The sequence below is a fragment of the Chlorocebus sabaeus genome, chromosome 11 (genome assembly GCF_047675955.1).
Source record: "Chlorocebus sabaeus isolate Y175 chromosome 11, mChlSab1.0.hap1, whole genome shotgun sequence".
NCBI lineage: Eukaryota > Metazoa > Chordata > Mammalia > Primates > Cercopithecidae > Chlorocebus > Chlorocebus sabaeus.
Genome location: NC_132914.1, coordinates 2,797,166 through 2,813,821, shown reverse-complemented (window position 1 = coordinate 2,813,821; position 16,656 = coordinate 2,797,166). Strand labels below are relative to the sequence as shown.

Sequence of the window (16,656 nt, the reverse complement as noted above, 5' to 3'; positions counted from 1 at the left end):
GGACACCTTCCTGTTCTGTTGTGGAAGGCCCTTGCCCTGTTTGCATGATGCTACCTTTGAGCATGTCTTGTGATTTTTCCAGAGACAGTGTTGAAACCTGCTCATACCTCTAAAAGAAACGGAATCTGGGAGCACTGTCAGCTGGGAGGTGGTCACTCCAGTTGTGATGTGACAAGGCCCTGGAATAGCAGCGCAGACACTTGTCTTTGGGCCAACAGCCCCCCATGGGGTTGGGTGTGGCTCGGGAATGCATGATTAAGCTGAGGGAATGAGGACAGACTCAGGGACCTGGAGCCCCCTTTATACCCCAGGGTTTTAGGATTCCGTAATTTTTGGATTGCGATGGAGCTAACCACATGTCTAAAGAAGGAATCCAGCACCTGGCACCAGGATATAGAAAGAAAACAAAACCTACACGAGCCAGCCCTTCTCTCCCCAGCTACCCCTCTTCTCCTCACCCTCACCCCAGCCTAACGCTGCCAACTGCCTTCTATTTTGAAGAATTCCATCTATCTCCCCAACAGACCACCCTTTTTATTAGGCAACTCCTTAAGCAGATTCTCTGTTGTTTCTGGTAAGGCTTCAGTTCTGTCCCTCCAGCAGCGTGGCTTCAACACAAAGTGACCACAGTGATTAATAGTCCAGTACTTACAGCAGGTATTATAGTTATTTAAGAGGACAAAGTCTCCTGTTATATGAGAGTAGAAATCTCTTCTGGAAACACTGCAGCTGTCACCAGAGGCATGAGTATTTCCATCTGGTGAAGTCATCCTGAAGGATGGAGCCATCAAAGCCCATGTTTGGGGTTGTTACTCGACTTTTTCCCCAGGAGGCACTTAATCATGAGGGCAGGGATTTAATGAGGCTGAGTTACTTGGAATTCTCCATGTGGCACCTTTTAGGGTAAGGGGACCGCTTTTGAGTGTGTTTGTGGTCATGGGTATTAAACAGGCCTTGGAATCCGAAGGGGCAGAGGGTCATGGCAGGGATCCCGCCACGGAGCAGGCAGGACAAACCGACTCCCAGGAAGAGCCCCTCAGAGGGGCATGGCACTGTGCAACCTCCTCCATCAGCCCTGAGGCTGAACAGCACAAGCTGCTTATCCTGGAGCCTCCAGGATAGGTGTTCAGGGCCTGTCAGCCCTTAGGACCCTATCCCAGTGGATGCAGGCTCTTTCCAATCCTTCCCTGCCTGTCCACTCCCACTCAGGCCTTATCAACCTCTGTCTGCCCCCCTGCTCTGCCTCCAGCTTCTCTCTGCTTCCAGCCCATTGTCCACACTCAGCTGCACAGCGAACTTTCGATGGTAAACTGGTGCCTTGTCATCCTTCTACTTAAATCTCTTCGGTGGCTCCTCCTTAACCACAGGATAGAGTCCCACTCCGAGGCCGTTTGGGACCAGGTCCTGGTCTTTCCAGCCCGATCTTTCTTTTTGGCTTCTCCCCTGTGCACCCTGAACTAAATCACCAGGAAACATGGGCAATTCCATTTCCTTTCCTTCTTTTAAAAAATATTTTGCTTCCACAACTTTGCAACTGTAGCCCTCTTAGCTTACAAGGTCCGTCTGTGATCTCTTGGCCATGTGACCTGCTGCCAAACTGCACCAGGGACACTGTCCTGTGCCCACCCAGCCCCAGTCCTTCTGCCTCCGAGCACGTAGCTAGCGGCTGTTCGACAGCTCCCTAGATGTCAGGCGGAACTGGGAGCTGCGTTCTGGCCAATGGTGTGTCGGGAGCGATGCCCACACTCCCAGGCCTGGCTGCTGAAGCCTCCAGCAGGCCCTCTATGCTCCCTCTTCTGCCGGCCCGATGCAGAGCAGACAGGGGAGACCGCGAGGCCCCGGGGGTGGCAAAGCCACAAAAGGGATGCAGCCTTGGGCCCTGAAGACTGGTGCGGCGGAACTCTCCTCCCTCCAATCCCCAGCCCACACTCCACTGTGGAGTGAGAAGTAACCTTTACTGCACTAAAGCAACTGAGATTTCATTTGGGGGCTGCTCATTACAATGGTCCACCAACCCTGACTGATTCGGCACCTTCATGAATCACTCTTGGGGCAGGCAGCCCCTCCCACCCTCTTCCAAACTCTGCTCTCCCTCCTCCGTGTTTCTCCAGCCCCTGGTTCATGACTGCAGTTCATCACTGTCACCTGTCTGTTGGTGCATCTGTCTCCTGAACTAGGCTGTAAGTCCCCTCAGGACAGAGATGCTGTCTATTTATCTTAGTATTCTGGGTGCCCTGTTGGGACGTAAATGTGCGTTAATGTGCCCGTGTCTCTCTCAAGCACTCAGGATGTTCTGGCATGCATGTGGCTCGAGGAGGTTCCCCCAGACACCAGCTACTGCTCCGAGGCCAACGATTCCACTTTCTGTGCCCTTTCCACTAGCTCCAGGGTTCCATGTTCTATAAACCATCCTCCCATGCCATGCATCCGACGATGGAAATACAATACGTGGCTAATCTCCCTCCATTGCTGGATGATAATTTTCCACATCAGCAAGTAGTGAGAAAGGCAGGAGCCGTCACTCTCCCCTCCACTGATAGCCTCTGACAGTGAAGATGTCTTGATGCAGCATGAGCTTCTTATCCCCCAGTGTTTATGGAGAAGGAAGCATGGAGTGGGTGGGGGAGCCACGGGTAACTGTAGTGCAGGCGGGCTGAGCACTGGTTATTGGAGGAAATGGATCAAAGGGAAATTTAGGATGATTCATCTCCCCTTCCATCCCTCTGTTGAGCTACTTTAACTCCCAGGTGTATAGATTTATTTGCAAAGCACCAAATTAAAATCAAATCAGCTCTTTACTGGGTGCCTACTCTGGGCAAGGCCAAGTGGACACAGGTAGGTCCATTCTTAAAGTGACCCATGGCTTTAGGTAGGTGACAGGACTTCTCCAAAGATACCCCATGTCAGTGATCCCCCCCGGGGCCCTGTAGTGCTGAGGTCCTGGGATCGGAGACTTGGAAGTGATGACGCTATAGCACTGCACGGCCCAGAATCACCAGAGACGGTTCTATGACATTCCTCTGTACTTGCCAAGGCAGGAAAGTGGTGAAGCTACAACTCCCATTCCCAGAGCATTCTGGCTGATCAACACCCTCCTCTAAGCCAGTCCAAAGCAACCCTGAACTGAAGGAAACTCGGATAGGTCACAGGATTGATACATCTCCTCCCAAACAAAACCGCCTCGTAAACCATTCCAAAGGGATGGCGCTCGACCTCAGTTCGCTTTTTCTTTCCATGAGCAAGGTAATGCCATAACTTCTTTCCATGCTTCAAATATAGTTCTCAGAATCATAAAGTTCAACTTAAAAAAATCAAACCCATGCCCTACTACCTACACAACCGCCCCCACCCCCACCTGCGCTCTTTACCTCCTTCCTCCGTCCACCTGCTTTGCATATTAGGCTGAAGCGATAAATGCCACAACCAAGGAAAATTCACAGGCTGTTCTGGCTGGGGGACTGGAGGGACCTCTTCTGGTTCCTCCTGGTGGGAAGAGAAGGGCATTCCTGAGGGGGCTTGTGGTAGAGACCAGTATGCAATGGAGGGAGCAGAACCGGGAGCAAGGCCCACATAACTGTGCAACTTACAAGCTGAACAATGTGAATAAGTTTTCCAAGCCTCACTTTTTCCATCTGCAAAATGGGGCAAACAGTACCCATGTGAGATGATCTTGAGCAAGATAAAAGGAGACCATCCAGGCCTTCTTCACCTTCCATGCAAGAAAAAGACATCCCCTCTCCTGCCTCTGCCCCTGTCCTTCCTCTGTCCCCCAGCCCGGAAGAGCCCCAGAGGGCTGAAATGTGTCCATGATCCAAACTCAGAGTCTAAAAGTTGACTCCATACCAGTGAAACAATGACCCATCCTATGGGGAGTATGTGGGCACGAGGCAGCTTTGTCCCTGTGCTGTCGACTCCTGGCTTCTCTTCTCCTGGGACTACATAATTCTAACTTCTTCCAACCATTCCTCTCGGCCCACTTTCACAACGCCAAATCATTTCCACCCATTCTGTCAACCACAACACACTCTCGGGGGTCTACCATGAACGTGGCTAAGACTGGAAAAACGGTATTTGGCCAACTAGGTATGAATGTAGGGCTATCAGACCTTAATTCTCTGATCTGAAGAGGATTTAATTCAATTCAGTATGTTTTTTGGGGGGAAGTCTGTGAAATAGAAATCACTGCCTTGCATACTGAGTGGGAGAGTGAATAAGAAGTTACCAAAGCATGCTCCTGCCTCCCGAGAGCATTCTATATAATGAGAGCGCTGGGCCACCCCCTGCCCACTGGTGGGTAGGTGAGGGGTGAATGCTGACGGTGCCTGTCCTGAGATGGGGGCTCTGGGAGGCCTGAGCCAAGATGTGCTCTCCGACCTGGGCTGGGAGGTGGCGGAGGAGCAGGGGAGGAAACGGGTGCTCTAGGCAGAGGGACAGGAGATGGAGAAAGGTGCAGAAACAGGACAGCAGCAGGCATTTCTGGAAAACAAGATGCAGTCTGGCTTTGTGGCAGGGCAGTAGGGAGTGATAAGGTTCAAGTTATTGGCTGGCACAGATTGCAGATGCCTGAAATATTGAGAGATGTTCAGGCTTTATTCTGTAGCCAGGGAGAGACATTCAAAGCTTTTGAACAAGGGAATGACATGGTCGGCTGCAGAAATATGAACTAGGCTGCATTACACAGGTTGCGTGGGAGTGGGGCTCGAAGGCAGGGCAGCAAGGGGGCTGCGAGTCCAGGCAGAGAGAGGTGAGGGGAGAGGAGGGAAGGAGTGAGAGGTCCGAGCGAAGAGGACAGCCCATACGACTTGACTGACTGAACACAGGCACTGATAACTGTGGAAGGGCACAGTAGAGGGAGGAGGAAGGAGGCTTTGTAGCTCGGGGAACTGGGAAGATAATGAAGCCTCTGGAGAGAGAAGCGGGCTGGGAAGATGCTGGTTTGGGCCAGGAACCTGGCGGGCAGGCAGAGGATGCTGTCCTCCAGGCCCTGGAGAGGAACAGGGCCTTCATGCTCCACTCCTTGCCAAGGACCCCCAGTGTGCCTGGCAGTTCAAGAGCTAACAGCCTGTTTGCTCTGCCCCTGTGGGGTGGCTGGCTGGCCAGTGATCCCAGGAACACAGCTGCTCCCCATCCACATCCATTTTAAACTGCAGGAGAGCTTCCGGTGGCTCCCTGATAACTCCTGTCCCTCCAAAACCACAGTGTGGCCTCCACAGCACCCTACCCAGCCCCTGCTTCTCATAGGCCCCTCCACACAGCCTCTGTTCCCACCATAGCTGTTACACAGTGAAAGGCAGACCAACACAAAGGCAGGTATCTAAAAAGAGTGTGGGAATCCTTCTTCTGGTGCCTTTCTCAGCTGATATTGATAAATATTCTCCACCATAAACCTAGCCATCTGGATTCTGCAGTTTGTTGGCTTATCAAGGTTATTGTTTTGGCCTGGACACTCCCCTAAAGTCAAGCAGGCATCTCCCTAGGGGGAGCAGAGCCTTTATTAGCTGATGGCTTGGCAGAGCTGCCAGGCACCTTTATGCTGATCTAATGCCAGGCCCAGGAAGCCGTGAATGTTTCTTGTCAAAATGCTTTGTGGCTGTCACCTTCCCACTCCTCTGAAGTACATGGCCATTGGTCAGTGAGAGGATTGTCATGGCTTCCCAACAGCTTAAGTCAGCAAGCTTTGCCCAAGTCTGGTGGTTTTGCTTTGGGAAGTGTCTGACAGCTCACAGAGACAGGTTGACGTGCCTACTTCGCACTGTATACACAACACAGGCCTTCCATACATAGCTCTTCCATTGCTCCCCCGGCTGGGAAAATGGCATCTGTACACTTAGGGGGCCAGACAGCACAGCAGCCAGGCTGTGCTCCAAAGGTAATGTGCTACCAATGAACAGACCCCTTCTGGATCCTTACTACAACATGGCCCCCACCCCCCGCACTGGGTGAGACGCCTCTCACAACACCAAGTCCGCAGGACCTCGCCCATGGGTACGCATGACTACCAGGGCCAGAAATATCCATCAGTGGTTTCACTGCAGAGCCCCAGTACTCAGCCCCGTTAGTCACCATGGTCTTCAGGGAACAGCACAATCTCATTGCTTAAGAACTCCCAATGCTTTCCCACGGCACTTCAATTTCCCTGTCATCACCGCTGTCCACACGTATGGGGAGCTCTGCGCTTATTCGCCTGTTTCCAAATGGTGCCTTCCAGGAGTTGAGGGTGACTGAGGGCTATTGGAGAGCAACTGTGTTCATGAAAGAAAATGACTTTGAAAGGATGTCATTGGCGATGCCACAAGGAAGTCAGTTCTGAGCAGACAGAACAATGAGCCAACTCAGTCCAGTGGCAGTGTGAGCTCACCTGCTCCATCAGCTCAGAGCTCAGAGCATGGCAGAAGGTGCTTTGCCAAAACTTGCATATGGCATGCACTCGCGCTTGTGTGTGATCATGTGACTCGTATGTGCCATGACCTTCCCATGCTCTGGGCTATGTCAGGTCATGGGGATACAAGGGTGAATTAAAGGCAGCCCAGTGAAGGAACTCTCAGTGTAGCCCAGCAAGCAAGTGTAATGAGGTGGATGTAATTCCACAAGATAAGTGGGGACGTGCCCCAAGAGCTACGGGGACGGAGGGACAGTTAGGGAGTGCTGCTGCCTGGGTGTCTGAGAAGGCTTCTGCAGGGCAGGGTCCTGTGTGGGGAATCTGGAGCCCTGGGTTCGAGTGCTGACATCAGTAACATTTAGCCAGGTGGCTGTTACCCACCTTGGGCTCCAGTTTCCTCACCTGATCCCTCCGGCAACTTTCCAGCACTAAAGTTTCCAGGGCTCTGATTAGGACCAGCTGAGAGTGTACTTGAAGGCCCAGGACTTACTTCCAGGCTCTGCCTTAAGGATCTGCTCTCACTTCATGGCCTGGCAGCACGATCACTTAACAGTGCGAGGTATGAGCAGAATCAAGGACGAAAACAAACATCAGCGTGTCTTCTCACGTAATCTGAGCCAGATGCTTCATGGGATTGTGTTGTAGGTATCCAGAGGTCCAGGGTAAATATTGATCAAACTGATTTTTTTTTTTTTTTAAAAGATCAAATAACTACGTACATGCCCTTGACACATACATAATGTAAATCAACGATATTCAGGTTACTGCTCTCAAGCCACATGGAGCCCTTTCGTGGGCAACCTGCAGCTCTTACAAGCCTTCCAATTTCTTGTCTCAATAATACGTGATCCTAGACTCTGTGGGGCAGGCAGCAGGCATGCGGCTCTGCTAGCTGGTGATGACTGCAAAAGTGGCTCCCGAGTCACACAACTCAATACCATGGGGTAAATATTTAATCCTGCTTATCTGCATGGAAATTCAATATTTTGGCTCCACCGTCTATCTGTCTTTTTACATGCTCATCCACATCAACGTCTGGCTTAGACTGCAAGCTTTAGAGAGCCAGGGCTGCATTTAAGTTGTCTTAACGACATGAGAGAGAGATTCCCGTAAAGATGGATATTTAATAAATGTGTTTTTTGATCTTGAAGAGGAAAAAGAAGAAAATCTGTCTCTTTTTCTTTATGGCTTCTCCCTCTAGTGTCTCACCTTCTATTAGATTTAACATTGGAGCTGGAAAATGAGCCCCGTCCCTTGAAGCAGTGCATCTCTGCTGATGACAATAAACCCGTGTGGTAATGATGGTTTTGCAATGGGTCCCTTCACAGGGGCTGCTCATTGCTGCTCAGAGACGGGGAAGAAGCAGTCACTAGAGTGGGCAGACCTCAACGTTATCCTAGTCTATGCCCAGAGAGAAAAGGGGCTTGGCTCTTGGCTGCCCCATTTAGGAAGGTGCATCCAGGGTAACAGTGCATAAACATGCCCCTTTCTTGCCGTTTTGGCTCTGAAATGGCTCTTGAATATCAAGTCCTCTTTTTTCCAAGACTGTCAGTAATGCGTTGCAGAGGCAGTGGCTAGTGTTGGCATTACTGTAGAAGGGAACATCATGATGGGCTAAGCTTTAGACACTGACTGTCTTGAGGCCACGGGCATGCCAGATTCTGTGTGAGTGTCCTTCTGTCCTCTTTCTGGTTTCCTGATGGCCAAACTCTTCAGGTGGCTGGAAGCTGGGCCACGCCAAAGCAGCAAGAAGCCTGCAGAGCAACGCTCCATGCCATTGCAGGAGGCATGCAGACTCAAGAGATGCACAGGGTAAGGCTGATTCGCCAGGAAGCTTTCTCCCCAGCATTTCATCCAACAGCCTGTGTTAAGGCACTAGCAAGTGAGCCCCACATTGCTAAGCACAATGGTCAGTTTCCAGTCACAGCAGCAACACTCACACCCCTTCCTTTGCATTCCCTCCTGTCTCTCTGATCGTGCCTTTAGGAGTCCTGTTTGCTGGTTCTTTCCCTTTATCCCAATCTCCAAACATCGGTAGGGCTAGGACTCAGTTCTTGGACCGCATCTCACTTCTGTCTACACTCACACCCCAGTGATCTCATCCAGAGATCCAGGGGATAAGTATCTTCTATATGTTGTTGACTCAAAATTACAGTTGAGCCACAGATCTCTCTCCTGGAGAGGTTCATTCGCTATTACATACTCAACATTTCCACTTGGATGTCTAATAGGCACTTCAAACTTCAGGGGCTGCAGTGGCTTTCCTGATCCTCCTGCCCTGACACCTATTCCTCTCCCAGACTTCCCCATATCCATAAATGACAGCTCCACTCTTGGTATCGTTTAGAACAATTGCCTTGGAAAATGCCTGACCTTTCTCTCTCACATCCCATATCTGATCCGTCTGCAAATGACATCATCCTGAAGTCTGACCTTATCACTTCCATGGGTGTCAAGACCAGGGCCAGCATCTCCTGAGGCAGCAGGCACCTGACGGGACCCCTGCCTCCCCCTGGTCCACCTTCACTCCATTCTGCACATGGCAGGCAGACGGACCCTGATGAGGGTCTGTCAGATCGTGTTGCTTCTCTGCTCAAACCCCTCCAGAGGCTCTTTCGCTCACTCCCGGTAAGAGCCAAGTTCTCACAACAGTTTATATACCCTACTTCCTGGGTCCCACAGCCTCACCTCACACCACTCACCCCCTTGCTCCCTCCTCTCCAGCTGCACAAGCCTCCTCAGCTCCGGATTCATCAGCGTGGCCCCCGTCTCATTGGCCCCTTCTTGCTAACCCCTAGAACGCTCTTTTCCCAACTATCTGCAGGGTGCCTTTCCTTCCAGCCTCCAAGTCTTTATTCCAATGCTGCCTTCTCCGTGAGACATTCCTTGGCTGCCCCTCTGAAATCACAACCTCTCAACACTCTTCCCCCTTCACTGCTTCGCCCCTCTCTGGCATGCTATTTAATTTACCATCTGTCTCTACTAGAATCTAAGTTCCACGAGGGCAGGGATTTTTGACTCCCTTGTTCACTGATCTATCACCAGTGTCTACAACAGTGCCTGGCAGAGAGCAGACCTTTCATTTGTGAGTGGGTGGACTAATGAATGAATGAACTGGAACATATTTTTGCATATAACTTACTGGCCACTTCGCTTACTCTAATAGTTAGAGAAAAGCCTCCTAACTGCATGCTTTCTTTCTGTTGTCCTTCCAGCCCATTTCTTCTACTTCCTTGGTGGCTTTTGCAGCTTTCCCTAAGAAAACAGAATCCCTGGACTCCCCTCAGATATGCTGTGTGTCACCAAGCAGCTCCTGTGCTGCACCCAGCCCAACCTCCCTAGCCTCACACCACGGGAATACGGATGCTGCCCGGGGAGAAGCAGAGTCACCATAGCTGCTGATGAAGAGTGATCAGCCTTTTCTCTTAAAAGATGACTTAGCTTTTGAGCTGAAGAGAGTTGGCAAACATACCATGCTGTAGTCTTTCAGAAGCTTCAAAGGCTAAGATATTACGGTAATTGAAACACACATGCTTCAAACGTAGCAGGATTTCTCCCCTTGTATTTGTTTCAAAGGGCAATCTACGAAATTCTCAAGACAGGAAGATAGTTTCTGAGCCACTGTCTTGCCTTTTTTGCAAGTGAATTAGGCCTCCGATTCCTTAATCATTTCATCACATCAATTCTACTTTTAATTGGACTTCCCCAACAGACGCAGTCCTTTGGATTCTCTTCCTGGCTCCATTCCTGTCTCTCACATTCCACTTCATTGCATGTGTCTATCTTACTCTGTACACCTTGCTTTTTAAAATATTCATTCCCCTGCCTCATCCCCTGGAACTGTCCCACTAATTAGCATTTCCACTAACGAAGGAGCCAGGCTCCCATTCCAGTCCTCCTAGGACAAGAAGCAGACCCCCAGGGCTCCTCCAGCCATAAGGAAGCAGTGCAAGGCGAGAAAAGCCAGTCTCCAGAGTCTAAGACCATCCATATCTAGGCTTAGGAAAATCTTGGTGAGACTGTCTATTGGGGTAGGCAGCTCATTACGCTCTTCTCAAAGTTTGTCAAGAAATTTGGGTAGAAGGGCCTTGTCAATGTGATCTGTTCCAGCTGCAAAGAATACTCCATGCTGGGAACTCTCCTAGGAATTTCTTCATTTAATAGGTTAGGTGGAGAAGCCGCACACTCTCCCTTGGAAGCTCCTGCTTTAGGCAGAGAACAGAATAGCTATGTTCTGTTATCTCAGTGGACAGCCACTGGCTGCTAAGCATGTAGTGGCTATTGCAGGTTTTCAGTAACACATGCTACAGAAACGCTCATCACCATGAGTCACAAGGGAGGGCCAGTGCTCTGACTTAGGGTGGAGCCAGGAGCCAGCACACAAACTCCTGCATTTTAGAGGTATGCTTCTCCATGGCTCACAGGCCAACTTATTTATTTAGCATACCACTCAGTGCCACAAACGAATCCACTACTCCTCAGTTCCATCAACAGTGTAATAGAAGCCGTCAGGCATTTTTCCAGGAAGACCCTCAACGGCATCATGGCTCATTGTTATAACCCATCAAAGGCCCTGTATTCCAACTTGCAAAACCACTTAGCAGAGCACAAAGGCCTCCTTAGGTTACTAAATTATGTTATTACCAGTCCCTTGTTGTTTGTGTGCTTTAAATTTGTATTTGCTCCTCGAGCAGTGTTATCAGAAAGGGAGCAGCTGATAGATTTATTAAATCTATCTTTGAAATGAGGGAGCAGAGATTCTGCTCCCGTGAACATCTTTGGCTGTCTTCGTCCCTTCTTCCTGCACCTGTTTCTGCTCCTGGCAGCTCTGCTCATCGTCCTCTCTGCTCAGGGTGAAGTTCCAGCTCCCTGCCTTTGTCGGCATGACTCCACGTAGCAAATGCCCTGGACGATTCTTTAACCTGTTTGCTTCCTGGACTACTCTAGATGCTCAGTGTTTAGGAAACTGTTTTTAAGTAAGGCTGCCTGAGAGGACAGAAATGCACCTATTCAAACATGTGTAGTGAAAGAGAAAGATATTGCACACAGAAAAAGAAAGAAAGAGTATGGTTAGAGTCACAGAGATCGAGGCCAAATGAGATAGAGAGTGGTCAGAGTTAACCCAAAGGTTCTCAAATTTACTATGCATCTTGATCACCTGGGGGAGTTGTCAAAACACAGATTCCTGGGCCCCATCCCCACAGTTTCTGGGTCAGTAGGTCTGGAGTGGGGCCCAAGAGTTTGCATTTCTAACAAGTTTCCAGGTAATGCTGATGCTGCTGGTCGGCGGCCACGCCTTGAGAACCACTGGGCTAATCTGATAAGAGCCTGAATTTTCATGATCCATCATTTTTTACATATTTGTGAGTCAATGCCATCCATCACTCTCATTTCTATCCCAGCCACAGCCTATCCAACAATGGGCCACGTGAACCCCCGAGGAAGGGATCTGGCTCAATTTCCATCACCTAGTTGGATCCTGACAAATTCCTCTGGGCTTCCCCCAACACTCCCACTTAGCACTCCCCCAGGTCTTTGAAGCTAACCCCCTTGAGAAAAACCTTTGGCTACCTTTCCTACGAGAAAGCTCAGCAGTGTCTGGAAATCTTCTGCAAAGAGGGGAAGGATACCTGAGCAGGTATAAAGTTTTCCAGGCAGCTGCTTGGCAGACGTTGTTCCTTTCAAACAAGCCTGTGCTTTCAAATGGGAAGCCTGTGCCCCGGCCCCAAAAGGTGAAACCTGGAGGAGAAGGATCTCTGATTTTAAACAAGCCTCTGCCTTAGCAACATCTCAACTGTCTTTTAAGGTGAGATATTCTAAAAGGAGCACGAGGTTTTCTAGATCGACAGCTATGATTTCCCGCATGTGAGCGATGTCTGTGTGTAGCAAGTGACTGCCATCAGTGAGATAAGTGCGGCTCCAGGAAAGCACACCGTGGGCTGCCAAGAAAGGGTGGCAGTCAAAGTTCTGTGTTGACCCCGATGTTGTTTCCTCTCCCCCAGAACCCAGCCCAAACACAGAAGAAGACGGCTGCTCACTGTTTCGGGGCTTCTCCTCATCCATGCCTTCGTCCTCGTTCTCGGGATCGATGTCTTCAGCCTGAGTGATCCAGTCCAGGTAGCCTTTGAGATCCTCTTCTAGCTGCTGCTTCTCCCGCAGCTTCTGGAAATCTCCCCGGGCCTTGGCCTTCTCCCTCTCTTTGGAAAACTCTCTGGTGAGAGTGAGAGGAGGGACAGGGCAGGAGAGCACAGAGGAGGGAACACCGAGAAGGGTCGAGGATGGAAGGAGAGATGGAGATAAGGAGAAACAAGAGTCTTAATTGCTTTGCAGGGAGAAACCTGCCCACACGCCCCTACTTTCCACAGATAGCTCCGCTAGCCAGCCTAGGTTTTGTCTACTCTCACCTCGATGGGAAGCGTCAGTAAGGGGACAATTCTGACACAGGCCAGGAGAGGCTTAAGGGGATGGATGAAGTCCATCTCCCTCTTTTCCTGGATCATGATCACAGGCTTTGCTTTTTAATAACTGTTCTCCAAAGACCTGGAAACCCGTTCCAAGCAGTAACTAAAAACCTCCACCACCATTCCAGAACATGCACTTCCATCCCACCCAGTATTGAGTGGCAGTTTAAAATTCTCCCAAGGATCTCCAGGTGACACAAGGTGTTAGACCAGCAGTGTACCAAAGCCCACTCACTCGCACCAGGTCCTGAGAGCCAATCATTCATGTCTCTTCCCAACTCTGGCTTCAGGGATGTCTCACTGGTAGCTTGAGATCGGCCACAGTGGGAATATTTACACCATGGTAACTGGCAAATGCTGAAAACCAGGGCTTTCCCCCCAGATAGCCTATTGTTAAATATTTACCAGTATACCACTGATTTGGGACCCAGGAGATTTAATGTCCTCAATCTCTATCCTTATGATGAGCTCAATCTGCCACTCAGCAGTCCTGGAAGGATTTTTTTTCTAATCTAGAGAAGGGTCTCTTCTACATGGAGACAAATGAAGGTTCCAAACACAAGAAAATGTCCTGGGGGCTGCCCTTTTGGTTTAAAGAAATCCAATCAGAATAGAAAAATACCTAAAATCAAGATGATATAAAAGTTAAACGATGCATTTGGTTTAAAGTAATAATGAGTAGACGTTGAAACTGGAGTGGGATTTGCTGGAAGAAGGGCCTACTGAAAAATTTCTGACACAATAACTATTTCTTTTCTATGATTCTGTCCTAATTTTCTCTCTGACTTCGAATTCACTCTCTGAGCAAGGAGGAGGCTGGCAGCAGAAGGCAATCATCAACACAGCAAATTCTCAATCCTCAAAGCAAGTCTGTGCCTTTTCTTGCAAAATAGGTATGGGGAGTATTTTTGGTTGTGATATGCAGTCTTTGGGGAATGAGGCCCTTGGTGGCGCATGTATGTGTGTATTTGTGTGTATTTGTGTGTGTGTGTGTGTGTGTGTGTGTGTGTGTGTACATGCACAGGACATCTTGGTTAATTCTTGGAGCCATGGTGTCTTCCTCTCTCACCAGTGAAGGCCTAGTTCAGGGCAAGAGGCTGCTGGAAGCACCTTGGAGAATTTTTTTGCTCAAGCCACACTCTAGGAAGGGCACCATGGAAGGAGGGACAGCACCACAAACCATTAGAGGGCAAAGGGCTCTACTTCTGAGTCTACTGTCCTGTGGGGCAGTTCCATCATTACCTGCACTGCCTAGTGCTCGCATTTGGCCTGTGCCACTTAGGAGCGCACTGATTTCAGCATGCACCGTCTTTACGGTGAGATGGAGTTGGGGCTGGGATGGGGCCTAGGGAACTTTTTAATTGGGAGAATGTGGGGGCTCTCAAGCTAACCAGTTCTCTTCAACTGCTGCCTTAATGATGCTCTGGTTTGAATTTTCCTCTTAAATTTGATTGAATCCAATTCTAATTGGATTGAACTTACTGCTTCTTGGGCTTCCTGCCAACCAGCGGGTACCTTCATTTCCTTCCCAGGGAGTTTTATGCTAGGGAAAAGCAGACAGATTGACAGCTCACAACGGAGAGGGAAGCTTTGCTCTTTCCCTGTTGGGGATGATCATAGAGAGATGCCATCCCCTCTCCTCCTAACCTTTCATCCCCTGTACCTAGTTAAGCCTCCGGGGCCTTAGTCTTGCTCCTGGAGACAGTAACCTCATCTAGCACTTTTCTCCCTATGCAAATCAACTCCAAAAACTGTGTTTCAAGGCCTCCTCTCTTGACTGTCTTTCTGTCTACCTCCATTTGCACCCCTCTGGGGTGGGTTTGGAGTTGCAAGGGGCTGAACTTCGCAGTCCCTTGTAAGGGCTCACTTCAGCTCTTTTGAGTGACTTTGCAGAGGGTTCAAGTTCTGGTTACAAAACACCTACCCATCCTTCTTTTGGAGTTGGGAGAAGAGGACTGGGACTCAACTGGAGCAGGGACAATTGGCCCAATCCTGTTTTACAGCATCAGCCTTATGGAATGAAGCTCACCATCTATACCCCAAGGCCTTTGGGAATCTAAAATAAACATCCAGGGGGAGAAATAGAACAGGAGGTATGCTGCTGATTCTGCCTGGCTTGAAGATAATTTTCCTCATAGAGGAAGGATGTGTTTCGGGAGCGTGAGAGGGATGGAGAAGGGCTTTAGTCAGATCTGGAGCATGGCTGCATCCCATGGAGTGTGAGGCACAGCCAGGCTTGAGGCTGGATGGAAGGTGAGCCAAGGTTTCCCTCAGCAGTCCCCACACAGTAAAGGATCTGCTGGTGGCAGTGCCTGGCTCTCTTTATCTCCTTACCTGGATGCCAGCCATGTTCCTGCTCTGGGGACTGAGCTAATGAAGACATGGAGCTCCAGCCTGACAGGCTGCACCAGGCCCAAGGACTACAGCCGACAAGACAATCAGTCACTGCTGTGGGATTTGTCATGAGACAGGACTGCATCTCTCGCCAGCAATGGCCAACATGAAAAACGAGGGGTGGTGTGGAGAGCCGGGGGCCAGGGCTCAGCGGTGTAAAGCATGCACAGGGCGGTGTGTGCGGAATCCAACCAACAGCCCGAGGCGTGCTAGGCCCTTCCATCGTCGATACTGCCCAGGCTCCTTATTTGTGGATCCCACATCTACAAATATGCCTACTCACTAAAATGTGTTTGTGACTCGTGGTACTTTTAGTCACCTGTGGACATGTACAGATGACAAAAACTCTACGTGTTCCCGCTGAGGCCAAACAAGGGGGCACGTAGAGTTCTGCCTTCCCAATTCAGCCCTCATACTATGAGGTGTCCTTTTCACTGTCCACTTAGTGCCACGTTGTCTCATTTTTGTGCTTTTTGTTGGTGATTTTGCTATTTAAAATGGCCCCAAGCATAATGCTGAAGTGCCGTCCAGTGTCACTATGCACAGGAGGGCTATGACGTGCTGCACAGAGAAAACACGTGCATTAAGTAAGCTTCACGCAGGCACGAGTTACACTGCTGGTGGCCACGTGTTTAATGTTAATGAATCAATCGTATATATTAAATAAAGTGTCTTTAAATAGAAACACACTTAAAACAAGTTTACGTATTGATTGGTTGACAAAATGTGAGCAGAGGCTCACAGGAAATAACTCTGTGGTTCCCCAGAACTAACGTCTCAGTGTTCACTACTTCATGTTTGTGGTGACTTCATGGAACGTAACCACCATGAATAAGGGGCACTGACTGTGTACGTTGGGCCATCTCTTCTGCTCCCACCCACAAGGCCCGTATGTCCCGACGTTTCATTGCTTTCTTCTGCTCCCAGATACTGTGTCTTAACTGTGGGGCCATGGTCCAGTGGTACTTCCTGGCTGTAAAATGCCTACCTCCAGGGGTTCTCTGCTTTTTGGGGACAAGACACGCCCAACTCCCAGTGGGAAAAGGGATGGGATGACTACCTATGTAAGAAATCGTGGGCCTCTTGCCAACTGGAGGCGCACTTCCCAAGCCCTCTGTTTGCAATCGCTTAAAAACAAGAAGTAACCGGAGTCCAGAGTCCAGAGGCTTCCACCTCATTACAGCTTCAAGGGCAATTTCAAGAATCTCATCATCACTGTTGTAGACTTTACTCTAGTCAGCTGGAGATTGAGCTGAGGGGAAGTAATCATAATCCGATTATTATCTATACAAGCACCAGCCCTATGTCTTGCATAGGGTTAATGTGAGGACCATCAGATAATGAAGTATTTAGAAAAAATCCTTTAATTATTCTATTCTTTATATTGACTCTATCTGGCCTCATCAGAAATAGGTGTTCTGG

The 16,656-nt window shown here is 49.6% G+C and overlaps 1 protein-coding gene across 29 annotated transcripts in view; it reads right to left on the bottom strand.

The window, feature by feature from the left end:
• Window positions 1-16,656, bottom strand: part of CACNA1C (calcium voltage-gated channel subunit alpha1 C) — a 650,562-nt gene that overhangs the window by 174,012 nt on the left and 459,894 nt on the right. For all 29 annotated transcript variants that reach the window (XM_073020354.1, XM_073020379.1, XM_073020353.1 and 26 more), the window contains exon 9: window positions 12,418-12,590. In XM_073020354.1, coding sequence (XP_072876455.1) covers window positions 12,418-12,590 — 173 coding nt within the window. The remainder of the gene's footprint in view (window positions 1-12,417; window positions 12,591-16,656) is intronic.